General features: G+C 31.3%; 1 protein-coding gene across 1 annotated transcript; it reads left to right on the forward strand.

Annotated features, from left to right (window-relative positions):
* The first annotated feature begins 742 nt into the window (after window positions 1–742).
* LOC124539364 (UDP-glycosyltransferase UGT5-like) lies at window positions 743–5,363 on the forward strand. The gene is made up of 4 exons (XM_047116736.1): window positions 743–1,574; window positions 2,486–2,708; window positions 2,975–3,194; window positions 5,044–5,363. Exons 1-4 carry the CDS (start codon window positions 744–746, stop codon window positions 5,330–5,332), a joined length of 1,563 nt encoding a protein of 520 aa, XP_046972692.1. The 5' UTR covers window position 743; the 3' UTR covers window positions 5,333–5,363.
* The last annotated feature ends 13,343 nt before the right edge of the window (window positions 5,364–18,706 follow it).

Genomic DNA, 18,706 nt, shown 5'->3' on the forward strand with positions numbered 1-18,706 from the left:
TATTACTCATTTTAAAATTATTCAATTGTTTTTAAATTATTATTATTATTATGCGGGATCCACTGACGTAATTGATGATTTTTTCAAAAAGTCTATAGTTTTGAAAAAATCACCAATTAAAAGGTTACATAAAAACAGAATGTTACATTTTTAAAAATCAATATAAGTATCTTGTTTGTCACTTTCTAACTAAATGTTCAAAATATTTCACTAAACTTAAGGATTTTTTATTATTTATAAAAAATCTTAACTTCATAAAATTGTGAACTCAACAAAATATATCCAAAATATAACTCCTTCATGATCATAATCACTTTCTTTATTTATCTTGACTTTACATTTTTTTAAATTTCTTTTGTTTTGTCCTTCAACGCTCCAAAACCGAAAGTATCAAATCACCGCACATGTTTGCTATCTAAAAATATATGTAATTATCGACATTCAATAATCTTTTCTTGTGACTAAAAATATAAAAATAAATTGAAAAATAATAATTTGAAACATTAAATAAAAGTAGGCTTAGAAAATTTATTCCAACAAAACTTATAAATAAAAACGTATAAAATTCTATGTAATCCATTAGATTTTATGATAATACAAATATATTATAATGTACACAAATTACGAAAGAGTTACCTTGACTAAATATTCAAACATCAAGCAAATACTTAAAAACCACACATTTAATATATAAAGATTTCCGCAATAAATTAAATCAGTCAGAATTTGTTAGTTCTTTAAACATGTTGAGATTATTGTTAATAAGTGTGTTTGTCGTATTCGTAACAAAATATGCCACAGCTGCAAGGATACTGGCAGTATATCCAATACCATCAATAAGTCATCAAATAGCGTTCAGACCTTTGACCAATGAGCTTGTCAGGAGGGGACATGAAGTGACAGTTATCACAACAGATCCAGCGTACAAACCAAATGAAGCGCCACCTAACCTAACTGAAATAGACGTCCACGATTTATCATACGCAATGTGGAGAGATGTTGTACACAGTAAATCGTTCGGAGAATTTAAAGATATACAAACACAAATGACTAATGTCATACGACTTGTAAATGACATTTTTTATTCACAAATACAAATGAAAGAAATACAAGACATAATCAAAAATAAAAATGGATATTACGATTTGTTGCTGCTAGAAGCGTGCGCTCAACCTACATTGATACTTTCACATTTGCTTAAATTGCCAGTGATCTATATTACTTCCATGAGTCCGATGGAGTATCATCTAAAATTAATTGGAGCTGCTACACATCCTCTTTTGTATCCATCACAATTTCATCAGAGATCGTACAATCTATCAAAATGGGAAAAGCTTCATGAAATGTTTAAACATATGTGGCTCGAAAATGAATTATATCAAATTCAACTAGATAACGATAAAGTGTTAAAATCGATGTTTGGTCCAGATGTTCCACCTTTGGATGATTTATTTAACAATATACATATGGTTTTTCTTAATGTTCATCCGATTTGGAGTGACAATCGACCGGTGCCACCGAGTGTTCTTTATATGGGAGGAATACACAAAACACCTCCCAGAGAACTGCCTCAGGTAAAGTTGTATTCATAACTTTTATTCTTTTGATGCACATTTATCATTTATTAAGTAGAATAATCTTAAGTAAAAGACAATCAAACAAAGACCATTTAATTGTATATGCTTTTGCTTATAAATCTTAATGAAGCAAAAAAAAATTGAATTGAAATGAATTGATTTGCCACCTTTTTTAACTTACTAATGAGGAATACTATTTTGGTAAATTGACTTTCAAACGAAAATTCTAATGAGTCAATTCAACGGTAATTTTACGGGCTAATAACTTACTTTGATTATTTAATTTGTATTTTGACTTACCCTAAAATAATATCTATAGCCCGATGTTGGGTTTCTTCCTCGAAAACCGTCATTATCATACAAATCTTTGAATAACATAGTCAAATTCTTTAAATATTAATTAATTCAGAATTCTTAAAGATGATTCAGAATTATTCGATACTATATAACATTTCCTTGGTTTCAAATAATCTGAACTTCTATAGATTTTTTCTTTATTAAGTCTAAATATAAACGTAAGTAAGCAATTTCATAAAAAAAAAGCCATTAATTACTTCTTAATAATATTATATGGTATAACGCTAAAGCCAAATATTAATTAATAATTCAATGGCAAGCACTTTTAGTTAAATAATAAACAGCTTTGTCACGAATGCCATTTACCTATAAAATATGATAATTTTAAATTTGGAACAAAAAGATATTTTGTTATTAATACACAAATTTGCCAGTACAGTATATTACCAATTCCTATAATGGATTGGACTTCGCAAAATCAAACGAAATATTATGAAAAGGTCATACCTACACAGACTGCACAAAGTGCTACCACCAACTAGGGCGTAATAAAGTTGCAATAGCTACATAATAGTGGATTAAATCGATGCTGATACTAAAATTTTTTACAGGACTTACAGCTTTATTTGGATTCATCGAAAAATGGGGTTATTTACTTTAGTTTGGGAACAAATGTTAGTCCTTCTCTTTTGCCTCCTGAGAAAATACAGATGTTTCTAAATGTTCTCTCCCAACTACCATATGATGTTTTGTTGAAGTGGGATAAGGACGTGTTGCCTGGCAAGTCGGAAAACATTAAAATATTCAAATGGCTCCCACAAGCCGATATTCTTCGTAAGTTTCAATATGTTCTTAAGTAATATGATAGCTGATTATATCCTTAACAAGGTATAATAAAAACGTTGTATTGTGTTCCCGCACAATATCAATGCTTATAATACTTTAACTTTGGAAATGTTGTTGCTACTATTCATTACTTTATTGAAAATTAATTTGAATATGGAATCTGTTCTGTTTTATGCCAGTTCCAATTCTTGGATTTAAGAACACTAAAAAAACATACTTTAATTACTCGATGAAATCTAAGTAATTGATTACAGGTCATCCAAATGTAAAGCTATTTATAACTCAAGGAGGACTACAATCTACAGATGAATCTATAAGTGCAGGAGTACCTCTCATCGGTATACCGATATTGGGAGACCAATGGTATAATGTTGAAAAATACGTTCATCATAAAATAGGAATTCGCTTAGACCTGGATTCATTCAGCGAAAATGAATTTAGGAGCTCAATCGAAAAAATCATCGGAGATAACAGGTGTTTATTAATTATTTTTATTATAACTGATATGGTGCACAAGTGTTTTTTGAAGCATAGATTTATTAACTATCAGAGCCGGCTCAAGCAATTTTCGTAAATTCTTAGCAATCTGTATGGTTGTACAATGTTATGGCTATAACATATCTATAGCTTTACTTGGTGTATTTTACTTGGTGGTAGGGCTTTGTGCTAGCCCGTCTGGGTAGGTACCACCCACTCATCAGTTATTCTTCCGCCAAATAACAGTACTCAGTATTGTTGTGTTCCGGTTTGAAGGGTGAGTGAGCCAGTGTTACTACAGGCACAAGGGACATAACATCTTAGTTCCCAAGGTTGGTGGCACATTGACGATGTAAAGAATAGTTAATATTTCTTACAGCGTCATTGTCTATGGATGATGGTGACCACTTACCATCAGGTGGCCCATATGCTCGTCCGCCAACCTATACCATAAAAATAAAAAAAATAGCTAAACTCAATATTTCATGTCAAATATCGTCACTAACTTCTTGGTAAAATAGTTCTTTCTTACAAATATGGCAATATCGAAAATATACATAGCAGTTAACGTGTGCACAAACATGTGAGAGAAATTGTTGGTTCTTCAGGCCCCCTTCAGGATGGGGGCCCCGAACACGTGCCTCGCGTGTCCTTATGGTACGAGAGTAATGTTAATATTTACGCGTATCATCTAGGATTAGTTATTTAACGAAATACGAAAGGTTTACGTGATTTCCGAAGCCTTAAAGTATAACGCTTCTAAATGAAAGCAATTATTAGCATTATATTGACTCAAAATTAATTAATATTACGTGGATTTGACTCTCTTAACTTTTAGTAGATCTGTGGCTCAACGACATCAAAATCACGATAATAAACATACAATTAAAATTTACTTCATTCGAAGAACCTCTGAATCTTGTATCGAATTGATTATACTACCAAAGGTACTGAATGTAAATTATACATTCGGCAAATGAAATAACATAATCAACGATATACAAATAAAAATCAATGAATACTAATAACACGCTTTGATATAATTTACATAAGCTTGTATTGAGTAACAATATGGCCTGTTTATTCAAGTTTTTTTGTTAACAGAAGGTTCAAATTGATTTGTCAGTAACGTCGATTTCAATAAACAGCTGTTATATTATAGAATAGAGCCGAAATGGCCCAGTTGTCAGATCGCGTGCATTTTAACTGATGATCGTGGGTTCAAACCCAGGCAACACTGAATATTCATGTGCTTAAATTGTCTTTATAATATATCTCATGCTCTGCGGTGAAAGTAAACATCGTGAAGAAACCTGCATGTGTCTAATTTCAAAGAAATTCTACCACATGGGTATGCCACCAATCCGCATTGGAACAGCATCGTGGAATATGTTCCGAATCTTCTCCTTTAAAGGGAGTGGAGGCCTTAACCCAGCATTGGCAAATTTAGGCCTTTGTTGTTTGCTGTATGGAATAAAATGATTGCCATATAAATAAACACACATATTATTAGATATAGCATAAATATTCATATATAATACACGATAATAAAACAACTTTAAACATCTTGTTTAAAATGCAAAACGTTTTATAAATTCAAATCAAAATGTAAACACTATTTTATGTTTCATTCATATAAATATATTTAATCTCAAATTATAATTGAAATGTTCGATATTAGATAATTTAGTAGTAGTAGAACAGCTTAAGCGCCAAAACGGTGCCATTCGGAAATGACGTTTAAAGTTTTTACTTAAAGTCTCATTTTCGAAATGATAATTTTGCTTTAGCGGTTATTTCTTTCGAGTGAAGATTTTAAGGATAACATAACAATTATCTTCAATAGCTACCGTGATAATATAATGCGGTTACGAATACTTATGGAAGATCAACCGCAGACACCGTTGGAACGCGCGGTCTGGTGGACGGAACACGTGTTACGTCACAGCGGAGCTAAACATTTGCGGGCAGCCGGTGCTAACATATCTTGGGCTGTATATTTAGAATTAGAACTACTATTAACCGTAGTGATTGTATTATTTAGTGTATTACTAATAATGTATCTATCCATCTACGTGTTACGGAAATTATTTCGAAAGAAATTAGCGAGTTTTGTGAAAATAAAAACGTCATAATATTTTTTATATAATATAAAAAATTCATATACCTACCAATCGTATATACCAATATGAAGCTCCTTTGATTTTAAATTTATTTTTATACTTTTAATTAAATGGTTTAACCTTTATGAATAAATATTATTTACTCTTCCCTTACAGTTAATGTGGATTGAACTGTTAAATTTCACTCAGAGTGCACAGACACTTAATAAATAAGACATAAACTATAATTGTCTCAAATTTGTAAAATAAATAATTTAAATTTTATACGAAGACTTGAGAAGTTGAAGAAAGCTATCTAGCTCCATTAAATGTCATTTTTTTATATCAACAAATGGGAGTCACCAAAAAAAGTGGTCTTTTTCGGTGGATTTCAGGTGGAAATAAGGCTGCGCGGGAAACGGCAGAAGCTATTTTGCAGATGGGTGAAAGTAAGAGAGTTAACAGTTGAGGTATTTTCGAGTAATATGAATTAATTTATTAAAACGTCCCTTTGGTGATATTACATTATGCATAATTATATAGTCACAATGTAAATTAATTATTATGTATCGGAATTTATTTCATTTTTTTTACTAGTTTTAATTAAATAATGATGTTAAGACTCTTTACTGATTGAAATATATTTTTATTGGTTAATAAGAAAGAACGACATTTCATACTTACTAAATTAGTTGATATAGTATTTTATAGTTCCATACTTTTAAAAAGTCTTGATTGATTTCATTTGAAAAAGAAAATTATACCTACTAGTTAAAATTATTTGTTTAATCAATAATTATATGTTAAGCAATTCTTTGTGCAACTGAAAACGAAATTTGAACAATATCACTTGATATCATTCTCCTTTATAAGGACAGAATACACGATATAAAAACCCTCAAATAAAATAAACTTTTAAACATATAAATCATAATTTGAAAGTTCAGCTACGTTTTCTCCGAATGTTATCGTTTACAAAGTAAAGCACAATTCACGTGAATTATTGCTTACATATATATGTATGAGATAAATAAGAACAGTATGGTATCTACGTGGTCGGGTTTATTTATTATGACGTCATATATAGAAATAGCGTAAGTATTACTTTCATTAACAAAAAGTAAAGAAAACAAATCGAGGAAATGCTCACACGTGAAATATTATGTTGTTATAAATATAAGCGTCATCATTAGAATGCTGTTTGGAACAATGGAAATTTAATTTTTATTGTTTCCTAATTACTTCATTGATTAGTGTTGTTTGATTAAAAATATAGTCGATATACTGTTATTTCAGTTTTTGTCATTTTTAACCTTGTGTGCGTGTAACTGCGCATGTGTGTATCACAACTTCTTTAGTCAAGCGAATTGATAAATGTGATACTATTAAATATTTACTCCTATATGTTTTATTTTCACACTCGTGCAGACAATTACTTGGTGGTAGAACTTTGTGCAAGCCCGCCTGGTTAGGTACCACTCACTGATCAGACATTTTACGGCTAAACAACAGTACGCAGTATTGTTGTGTTCCGGTTTGAAGGGTGAGTAAGCCAATGTAACTACAGGCACAAGGGACATAGCATCTTAGTTTCCAAGGTTCGTAGCGCATTGACGATGTAAGGAATATTTAATATTTCTTACAGCGACACTGTCAATGGGTGTTAGTGACCACATACCTTCAGGTGGCCCATATGACCGTCCGCCAACCTATTCCATAAAAAAAAAAATATTCGGTAAATAAAACATCCAACTTATATCATTAGAAAACCTAATTTATTTTTGTGCAACAAAATCTATTAGAATAAGAATAATAGTAATACTATTGAAGAAATTATTTTATTACCCTAAGAATTGTTCTTACCATTTAATTCCTTGACGAAATAAATTCCTCATCGTATTATTTTGTTAATAGACATTTCAATAAGAGTCGATGTAGACTAGTCTACAGTGTAATTACTATTTTATGAATAAATCTCGTCGTTTACTAAAACTTTGAATAAAAAACATAAAGTTTATTTGTAAGAAATATCGAATGCAAAATAAACATTCGCAGCACGTCCGAGATTGTGAAACGAACAAGTCGTTTCATATCCTTCTTGATTTCCATATGTAATTTTAAAAAGAATACGAATTTACGAACATTAATATTTGAATTATGTAGAAAATTGACTTTATCGTGCTTTACATTACTGGGTGGGTACCAACCATTCATCGTGTATAATACCTGCATGTAGCAATAGTTAGTGGTGTATTACGGTGTAAAGGGTGATTGAGCCTAGTGTATTTACCTACAAGTACAACTCAGGTTTCAAGGTTGGTGATGCATTGGTGATTGGAGGTATGGCCAAATTTATTCACTGCGCCATTGGTACATAGCTAGCGGACGGTGTTGGTTCGCAAATCTATATCATAAAAAATATATATACAAGATCATTACATACATCATATATCATCAGCCCGTTTTTGTCCACTGCTGGATATAGGCCTCTCCAAGAGCACGCCACTGTGGTCTTACTACTACTGTGGCTACTCGCATCCAGCTCCTGCCTGCCGCCTTGCGTATATCGTCACTCCGCCGTGCCTGAGGACGTCCTACACTACGTTTGCCGAGACGCGGTCTCTACTCTAGAACACGTTTTCCCCAACGGTTGTCGGTTCTACGACAAATATGACCAGCCCACTGCCACTTCAGCTTACTAATCCGGTGGGCTATGTCGATGACTTTGGTTCTTTGACGGATCACCTCATTTCTGATGCGATCCCTCAGAGAAACGCCGAGCATAGCCCTTTCCATAGCACGCTGACCGACTTTAAACTGGTGGACTAGCCTTGTCGTGAGTGTCCACGTTTCGGTTTTCGTTATACAAGATAATTCATATAAATACATTCAGAATTGACATTTATTAAACAAAGCAATAAACGTAGCACCCGTAGACCAAGCTTATTAGTACTCTGTACTACTAGATGGAGTAAACTTGATAACAAATTACCATCTTATATAAAAAAATGTAAGCTCAATTAACGGGTTCAATTCTCAACTCTCAAAATATATTTTAAAGAATACCCTCTTTTCAACCGACTTCCAAAAGGAGGAGGTTATCAATTCGTCTGTATTTTTGTTTTTTTTTTTTTTTTTTTTTTTTTTTTTTTATGTTTGTTACCTCATAACTTTTCACTGGGTGGACCGATTTTGATAATTTTTTTTTTGTTTGAAAGGTAGTGCTTCCCGTGGGGTCCCATTTTTTTTATTTTTTTTTCCGATGATGGTATCCATGTGAAAACGACATAAGTCTTAAATTTGCATTATGTATATGCGCGACAAATAGGTGAATAACTGAAAATCGCGTTAACCAATTTTGATAATTCTTTTTTTATTATAAAATATATACTTCAAGGGTAATTTGATGAAAGTTTGGTAAGGTTCTGAGCACAGGATCCATGACAAAGTAACGGAACGGAAGGGAACGGAACAATTCTGAGGAGCACGTTAGCGATACTCGGTCGAATCTTTTATTTATAGGTTATTTGGATATTTGAGTCATCTTCCGTAATGTGGTTATGTTTATGTAATTATCATAGTCGAATATTATAATCAACTAGCTACCCACCCCGGCTTCGCACGGGTGCAATACTGATACTAAATATACTACAGAATTTGTTTATATACGACATCACATCGCAAACTTCTAAAATTATCAGTGTTTCTTTACTATATTGTTCATGTATTATATACACAAACCTTCCCCTTGAATCACACTATCTTTTAAAAAAAACCTCATCAAAATCCGTTGAGTAGATTTAAAGATATAGGGACAGAGAAAGCGACTTTGTTTTATACTATGTAGTGATGGAACTCCTATACGGCTCGCAGTTAGGGTGCGATATGGGGCAGAATTTCTTACTATCTTTAATCAAATTTTATGTATGTGATGTGATGTCATATGATGTACGAGATATAGTTGGTCTTTTTCAAAGCTTTTTTGCTGAGTTCGATTACAGCTCTTTCGAGGGATCCTTGTAGTTTACGCCGCGTGACGTATTAAATCCGCATTTTCGAAAGTCTATTTTTGCTTTATTCGCAAGTTTCCTTTGAAATTGTCCTCGAAGTAGTTTCTTACTCATATAAACGGAACGCTTAACTATCCATATTAAAAAAAATTAGTTAGTCAACATCAGCTTCACTTAAAATCAAAAAATAAATAAAATTTTAACAAAAAGAAAAACCGACTTCAAACAAAACACTATTTTAAAACAAATGAATATGCACGAAAAAGTAATAAAAATAATTGCGTATTCAACATATTTTTTAGAGTCTTCCTAAGTTAAATGAAATGAAAAATATTAGACTACTTAAAAGTCGATTAACGATTATATCATGTAGTTATAATTATTGTTATATTTGGAGTCGGTGTCAGCCAATAAAACCCTACAGTATATCTATCAAAAAACAATACGAGAATACTTAAACAAATATGTTTTTTACAAATTACCTTTTACACAATAATATACTGGATCAATCAAGGGGCTCGTATCGCTTCTTTCTTTTGATTGTTGGGACAAGGGCACCGTGGCTGACACCGGCTCCAAATATAGCAATAACTATAACTACATGATATAATCGTTAATCGACTTTTAAGTAGTCTAATATTTTTCATTTCATTTAACTTAGGAAGACTCTAAAAAATATGTTGAATACGCAATTATTTTTATTACTTTTTCGTGCATATTCATTTGTTTTAAAATAGTGTTTTGTTTGAAGTCGGTTTTTCTTTTTGTTAAAATTTTATTTATGTAGCGATTAAAATACACACAGCTATTTTACTACATTCTATTCCGTTAACTAAGTATCTATGAGGCGAATATATTTCTTGTTTTTGTTACGTTTATCATACCGTGCTCATGTAAGTGAATCTGTCTTTTCAACCGACTTCAAAAAGGAGGAGGTTATCAATTCGTCTGTATTTTACCTCAACCTCAAAAACAGACCATGGTCTGAAATAGTCTAGGTGAAATTAAATATTTTAGCCCAGGAGCTTTTGAAGTGAACACGCCGAAAACTATAACATTTAAAAAATACCCAGATTATTTTTAGATACAAAAAAATACGATATATTTATAGAAACGACGTATTTTTGAACGAAACATTAGTACTGACAAATTCTGACATGTCATTGATTAAAATATATTTCGAGGTAAAATTCTTATTTTAGACAGACAAAATTGAAATTGTAAATTATAATTTAAATATTAATATATATTTTCTACTTATTTTTTTCTCCTCTCTTGTTTTTATTAAATAGGAGTAACTGAACAATATTCCTGCTATATGTAATATGAAAAACCACAATCGAATAGTTAAAAACTATGAACCTATAAATCAAAACTTGAGCAACCACGTTGTCAAATTGTTTGTCCTAGGACCAAACTCCATATGAGAACATATTTCAAACGGACTTAAAACAATGGCGACATTAACAACATGAATTTAACCATAATTTAAATGAGGAGCCGAGATGGCCCAGTGGTTAGAACACGTGCATGTTAACCAATGATTTCGGGTTCAAACACAGGCAAGCACCAATATATATATGTGCTTAATTTGTGTTTATAATTCATCTCGTGCTCGGCGTTGAAGGAAAACATGGCGAGGGAAGCTGCATGTGTCTGTGTGTAATTTCATTGAAATTCTGCCACACGTGCACTCCACCAAGACGCATTGGAACAGCGTGGTGGAATATGTTCCAAGCCCTGTAATTAATGGGAGAGGAGGCCATTAGCCCAGCAGTGGGTTATTTACAGGCTGTTACTTTACCTTACTTTTTTTTTTAAATCAGGAACACGAATTGTCATTGTATAAACTTTTTCTTTTTAAATTGTAAACGAAAATCGAAATAATGAATTGTCTATTCTCGTTCCACGAAATTTCGTTCTTTGTATTCTAAAAATCACATCGCTCAGGGAATGCCGCTAATTAACCCTGTTAAGTACACGAATTTGGAATTCATATTGTAAAGTCTGCGGTTCTAACGACTGAAAATCAAAAGAAGTCCCCCATCTCGCTCACATTATACAAATTTAAGCATTTTAACGAACGTAAAAATCAGTTGGAAGAATTACTACTGACTATTGTTTGTTTAAGACAATTTTAATCGTCACATTCATTTGTTTTATGTTTATTTATTAAAATAACGAAAGAATATTCGTTTACATCATAAAACATATTATTTATTGACAATTTAATGCAATGTAAATAACTGAATTTATTTGTTTGATATGGAACTGGATAAGCCATTAATATCAAAATACGTACCCACGTTTTATAAAGGTATGTTCATCTGTTTTTATTCGGTGAAACAATTATGCAATATCATATTTTTTTTTAAAAAATAGGTATCAATTACATTAAGGTTAAGAAAAATTTTACTAAGCTTCAAAGTTTAGCTGATACAGTGAAGTGAAATCAAAACTCACCTTAGAACCTGAAGTATGAAATACAACACTGGTTATAATAGTTATAAAATCAAACTAAGTCGGTTGTCATCTAACAAATGCGCTGTTGGTTTTGAATTACTTTGATGATTATAACAGTCCAAAGTAATGTCAAATCTGTGAGTTTCATAAAGCAAAGTAATCAATACACTACTTTGCTCTTGCTTCTTAAATTTGATTTTGAGCAGACTTCAAAGAAAGAGGAGAGTGTTTGATCTACCAAATAAGCTAGTATACAAACAACAGTTGTACTGAGTATACGAAATTAATATTTGCGGAATAGTTATGAACTATCGTAAGTTTTGTGTTACTATTAATGGTAGTTACTCAGTTTTGATTAAGATGGTCGATCTTAAATGAGACTGGGTGTGGCTGAAATCATTCGAGCCTCCAATTAATAATTATTTTAAATCAACTTGAAATTGTTTTGATTTTTTCATCATCATCCCCGTATCCCAATTTTACTTGGAGTCAGCGCAGCGTCTTTTTCTCATATACTTCTTTTTTTGACGTCATCTCACGAGTAACATTCTTTCTAACCATATCATCTTTCACACAGTCCATTTATCATTTCTTTGGTCATCCCCTACCTCTGTATCCATCAACATCCATGCTCAAGACCTTCCTCACAACATGGTCTTCATTCTTCCACAAACATGCCTATATCATGACAGCCGATTTCCACGTGGATTTTTCACAACAAGAAATATTAAAAAATATATTAATTCAAATCTATGTAATTTTTTGTCGATTGTGCGTTCCTAAGCCATTATTCCGATTGTGAATTTTAGTTATTCTGTGTATACTTCGAAAAGATCCTGTTAAAACAATATAGATTTTGTTTTATGTTGGTCCCCATTCGAAATCTGATCGGGTAGTTAGTTTGTTATATAAAGTCGAATGAAATGGAGATCATTTTAAACTGGTTTTGTAACAATGTCTCGACAAGTCGTCCACTGTATAAATTTCGCAAGTCTCCGAGCAAAATAATCGGGTTCTCGCTTCATTTACTCGCTTCCTTTACGTAATTTAGTATATCTCCTACTGAAGTGATCCTAGGTCGTCGACGATATATTTTTTTTAATTTTTAAAGTGAATTGCTTTTTAAATTTATAGTTGTAACTTGATGAATAAATACCCTTTATTATTTAGTGAATAAAAAAATAATCTTATGTCCTACCACAAGACTTAAACTATCTCTACACAACATTTCATTTAAATATGTTCAGCGGTTTTGAGCTAGAGAGGCTGATTTTGGGCAAAGATAGATTATTATAGTAGCATTTCTGAGATATATATATATGTGTCGATAACATTAATATTGGCAGCGTTTTAATATAGGTACATTTTTAAAAGCTGTAATATATTGTACCAAATTTACACTGAAATTAAATAGCTCAAATAAAAACATTATTCGTTATTATATAAAACAGCACATTGTGACACCTAATAAATTCTGAAGTCATCACACATATTATGTTAATATGAATGTATTTCACAAACATGTTTAACATATTATTTACATTATCAACATTCACATTTTGACAACTAAATAAATAATAATACTTGTTAAAATATTATTATTTATTTTTACGGTCGTTTGTTCGATGAGTTGTTTATCAAATAATGAATATTGAGGTAACTTTTTGTTAACAAAAAATAAGAATAATATATGTATTAAAAATAAATTAATAAATAATAATGCATGTATATTTGTTTTTTATTTATTCCTAACCTTCGCTGGCATTCACCTCACTAAAGTTTCATTGCAGTCGAAAGATTGTGAGCCGTAACATACTCCCTACAATTTAATGCAACATTATTTTCAGTTCAATTATAAAAACTTTAACCTAACCTAGCCGAAATATTATGAACAATGGAAATTGTATATGCTCCTTGTAAGTTGAGTTCACAATTTTTCAACAGTTTGCAATTGCGCGAGATAGATTATAATCTAACGATTTTTACAGTTTTACGGTGATGTATATATATATATATATATATATATATATATATATATGTAGATGGAAGTCAAAATCAAAAATAGCTATTGTTCAAATCATGGCCGTGTGTAATGATGGCAATAAAATTGGCAGCATTTAACCGTTGAATCGAAATTCGCAGTTAAACATTTTTAACGAAAGATATATTGCAACTTTTAATAATGTATTTTTCCACATTTCTGTAACGCACGTAAGTCGTACGGGTTATTTTCAACCGACTTCAAAAAGGAGGAGGTTATCAATTCGTCTGTATTTTTTTATTTTTTATTTTTATTTTATGTTTGTTACCTCATAACTTTTTACTGGGTGGACCGATTTTGATAATTTTTTTTTGTTTGGAAGGTAGTGCTTCCCGTGGGGTCCCATTTTAATTTTATTTTTTTCCGATGATGGTATCCGTATGAAAACGACATAAGTCTTAAATTTGCATTATGTATGTGCGCGATAAATAGGTGAATAACTCAAAATTGGTTGGCACAATTTTGATGATTCTTTTTTTATTATAAAGGATATACTTTTAGGGTAGTTTGGTGAAAGTTTGGTAAGGTTTTGAGCATAGGATTCATGACAAATTAAGGGAACGGGAGGGAACGGAACAATTCTGAGGAGCACGTTAGCAATACTCGGTCGAATCTTTTAATTATGGGTTACTTGGATATTTGAATCACCTTCCGGAACGTGGTTATGTTCATGTAATTGTCATTATCGAATATTATAATCAACTAGCGACCCGACCCAACTTCTCACGGGTGCAATACTGATACTAAATATACTAAAGAATTTGTTTATTTACGACATCACATTGCAAACTTCTAAAATTGTCAGTGTTTCTTTACTATATTGTTCATTTATTATATACATAAACCTTCCCCTTGAATTACACTATCTATTTAAAAAAACCGCATCAAAATCCGTTGCGTAGTTTAAAAGATACAGGGACAGAGAAAGCGACTTTGTTTTATACTATGTATTGACGGAACTCCTAAACGGCTTACGGTTAGGGTGCGATTTGGGGCAGAATTTCTTACTGTCTTTAATCAAATTAAACATAACAATAACTATAACTACGTTATATAATCGTAAATCGACTTTTAAGTAGTCTAATATTTTTCATATCATTTTACCTAGGAGGACTCTCAAAAATATGTTAAATATGCAATTATTTTTGTTACTTTTTAGTGCATTTTTATTTGTTTTAAAATAGTGTTTCGTTTGAAGTCGGTTTTTCTTTTTGTTAAAATTTTATTTATTATATTATTAACACGTTAAGAAAATATTTTGTTGAAAGACGACAATACTGTTATTCGAACTTTGGAAGTAAAATTAAAGTAATTATACATATTTAAGTGGAATAGTGTTGTATTATAAATAATAACATATTAATCAAGAATTATCAGCAGTGCCCGACATAGTGAGTAATTAAAAAATCGTATGGAATACGTTAATCTAAGGTTTTTTAGCTTAATTCCTTATTCAATTAGAATATTCCATATATATTATCATACAGAAGTGAAATATATTAAAACAAGACAAGAACATAAATTACTTTAAACAATTTACTAATGAACAAAAATAGTTCTAACTTCAAATTTATCTTAACATAAATCACCAAATCATACACATTGAAATAAATCACTACTCAGACTACACAAATAACACTTTTAACAAATTACATGTCAAGCCAATATCGACCTTACAGTCAGCGATCAAAAAGAAAAATGAATGGTGGTTTAATTCAGTTTCGCGCGCTTTTGTTTTTTTTTAATTTTCTTCTTATTATTTCGAGCCATTTATATGGATAAAGGAATCTCCTAAACAGTATGCTGGCATTGCTGACAAAAACTTCATGTCTAAGCCAAAACCAATGACGTTTATTTTGACATTTGTTTTTTTAGTCATAGAATAGTGTCAAGGTATCGTTCAGTTAAGCCATTTTATATTTTTGTTAACAATTTTAAGAAAACTCCTTTCTATAATTTGAATTACTTTAATTATGGAATTAAAGAGGCTCACTCGAGCATTATTTCAACGATTTATAATTTATTTTTATCTTTGTGATCATACGCCATTTTATTCTATATCAATGTCATTATTTTTGAAAGCCCGCCAAATACTAATAATTTTTCACAGATAATACAGTCTTAGGTTATGTCCATAAGTCGTTTAAAGAAATTTACGTTCGGTTCCAATATACATTAATTAATTGTTGGCTCGATGTACAAAGTGATTAATAATTATTATTCTGAATTATAACATTACATAGCAATTTATAGCATTTACTTACATAATACATGTCGAGTTTCGAATAAAGAGCGACCATCTGTAAAACTATAAAAAGATAAAATAAAAGCTGAATCTAAGTTTTATTTTAACACTAGCTGTGCCCGCCTTCGTGAGCGTTTGTATTCAACAAAAAAGTTATTGTTGTAGCCTAAGTTACTCCTATTACATCAACTATATGCGAGTAAAGGCCCGTCAAAATCAGTACATATAGTCGTTCGAGTTTCGATTAGCCAGAACATAATCGAAATATAATTTACTCAAGCAGTCTTTTACAGAAGACTTTTGAATCGTCGTTTAACAATTATAATAAGTGACACTACTGGTTCAGAAAGTAGATTCTACCAGGCAGTATTGGTAAAAAACTCAGTACTTACTCTTTTTCAATATATAAAAACACAGCCATGTTAGTTAAATATAATTAAGTACTTGACGACCTCCGTGGTCGAGTGGTGTGTACTCCGGTTTTCATGGGGCGCCACTCTGAGGTCCCTGGTTCGATTCCCGGCCGGGTCGATGTAGATTACCATAAGTTTTCTATGTTGTCTTGGGTCTAGGTGATTTTCCATAACACAAGTGCTTAGCTACTTACATTAGGCTCAGAGTGATGTATGTGATGTTGTCTCTCATATTTTCATATTTTCATATGTATGTTATATATCCTGCCTGTAAGTCAACAAGTATTACAAACAAACAAACGGACAGGGAACATTTAAAGAAAATGTTGTTTTGTTATTTTAATATTACAAATAGACTCTCCAATTTTATTCTATATATAGATTTTAGTAAGTATTTATTCACAATAAAATAAAAGATCTCTTATCAATTGGGGATTTGATCCTTTAGTGACGTATACACCCCTAAGCGTTGCTTGTGATATATTTTCACCATCAAATCAATTCTGTCGCCGTGATGGACGCAAATTTACCGAACCCGGTTTCGGATTTAAGTGAGTTTGCTGACGAAAGCGTGCGGAATATTTGAGATAGAATGTGTAAAAATAAAGTAAGATTTGCTAAAGGATACGCATATATAAATATCTTTGAGTGATTTGTATTTTTTTCGTTGAGAATATAATATGTATTTAACGAGGGATTTTGGTGAAGAAGGTTCATCCATTGTCGTTCAATTGTTCTGCCTAACCTAACAGCAGAATCGGTCAAGTGAATGTCGTACTTACGGACTGAGGATTCCGTACAACTGAAATATTACGGTATAACGGTTTTCGATATTTTTTTTCGTACTTATGCTACTAGATGTTAGTTAGGTATTCAGTTTGGTACTTTATAAATTTCATTATTCTAGGTCTCGAAGAAGTACCTAATAGGCGTTTTCCCTTTCTCTTTGCAAATGTATGTGAAATGCGCCACGAACGGCCATATCGTTTGATTATGTAAATTTAGGGGTTTGATTTTTTCCAAAGCCGCTTCAAAGATCGCAAAGTTCAGTATTTAGTATTAATTTCAATTTAATAACTCTACGCGTTCATATGAAATAATTTATTGAAGGACAGCCGACACAAACATTCGGAAAGATTGACAATGAGTTGTTCTTATAACGGTTTTTGATTATTTGCTTTTGAGGCATGGGACCGTAAAAGTTATTACACATTTGTATGTTTTATATATTTACATACATATTCTGAATTACGGAATTCTATGAAAACATTACGTACAAGAAACTAAATCAATATAAATAAACAATTTGGAAGCATTTACATCGTCTATTTGTTAAAATATTCTTGCCTCGAGTCACGAGAGCTTCGCAGTTTATTAAGATACGTGGTCCGAATACAGATCATTAATCGTTTGTTACTTTCCGATAGCCTTTTCGAATAAGTTTCTGCTATTTTAAAAGTGAAAAGATTTCTTAATCGCCTACCGTTCTTTTTTTAGAAATAAAACCGTCTTTTCTTTTCTATGTAAAAGCTTAGACTGTAGATAAGGTAAGTAGTAGAGAAGGTATGTGGAAATCAACTGTCATGGTACGGACATATTATGAGGAATGAGAACTATGTTGTAAGGAAGTTCTTGAGCATGTATGTGGAAGTATGAAGAATATAGTAAAACAGCTGTGTGTATTTTAATCGCTACAAAAGTGGGTATTTTTTAAAACATATTTTGAGATTTGAGACTTAACTGAGCTTAAAGACGTTATATTCCTGTAGTTACACTGAGTGGAAAAGAAAATACCAAGTGTTGGTGTTTCTTACAAGAGAGTGTTTTTACGTAGATGGACTTGCACAAATGCCTATGAACAAGTCAATTAAAAAACTTATTATACTTATCCAAATAGTGATGTTATTTTTAATCGTGTAGAATATATTAATCATTACTGTTTATAACCGCTTTATTGTTTTAATCACTAAAATTGCACAATACTTTATTATTCACTAATACCCTTTACTTTTCAACGTTAGGATTTTAATTACAATTGAAAACACTTATTACTTTTACATTAAAGGTATTTATTTGTCAGTAGCACATTTTGTTCGTATCTAGACAAACTAATGGCTGGTTGTCTGACTTTAATTTTAAGATTAATTTCGAGTCAAAAAGAAACCATATTATTAAAAATAAATATTTTAATCTAAACGGAAAGAATCAACCGATACCTAAAATAATTGTAAAATA

The sequence above is a fragment of the Vanessa cardui genome, chromosome 22, assembly GCF_905220365.1.
Source record: "Vanessa cardui chromosome 22, ilVanCard2.1, whole genome shotgun sequence".
Taxonomy (NCBI): Eukaryota; Metazoa; Arthropoda; class Insecta; order Lepidoptera; family Nymphalidae; genus Vanessa; species Vanessa cardui.

What these genes read in the sequence shown, in the direction of transcription:
- LOC124539364 (XM_047116736.1), top strand. Translation starts at nt 744, where the DNA reads ATGTTGAGATTATTGTTAATAAGTGTGTTTGTCGTATTCGTAACAAAA. An exon ending in CTCCCAGAGAACTGCCTCAG is followed by an intron (nt 1,575 to 2,485) that starts GTAAAGTTGTAT and finishes AATTTTTTACAG; the next exon opens with GACTTACAGCTTTATTTGGA. An exon ending in AAAATCATCGGAGATAACAG is followed by an intron (nt 3,195 to 5,043) that starts GTGTTTATTAAT and finishes TATCTTCAATAG; the next exon opens with CTACCGTGATAATATAATGC.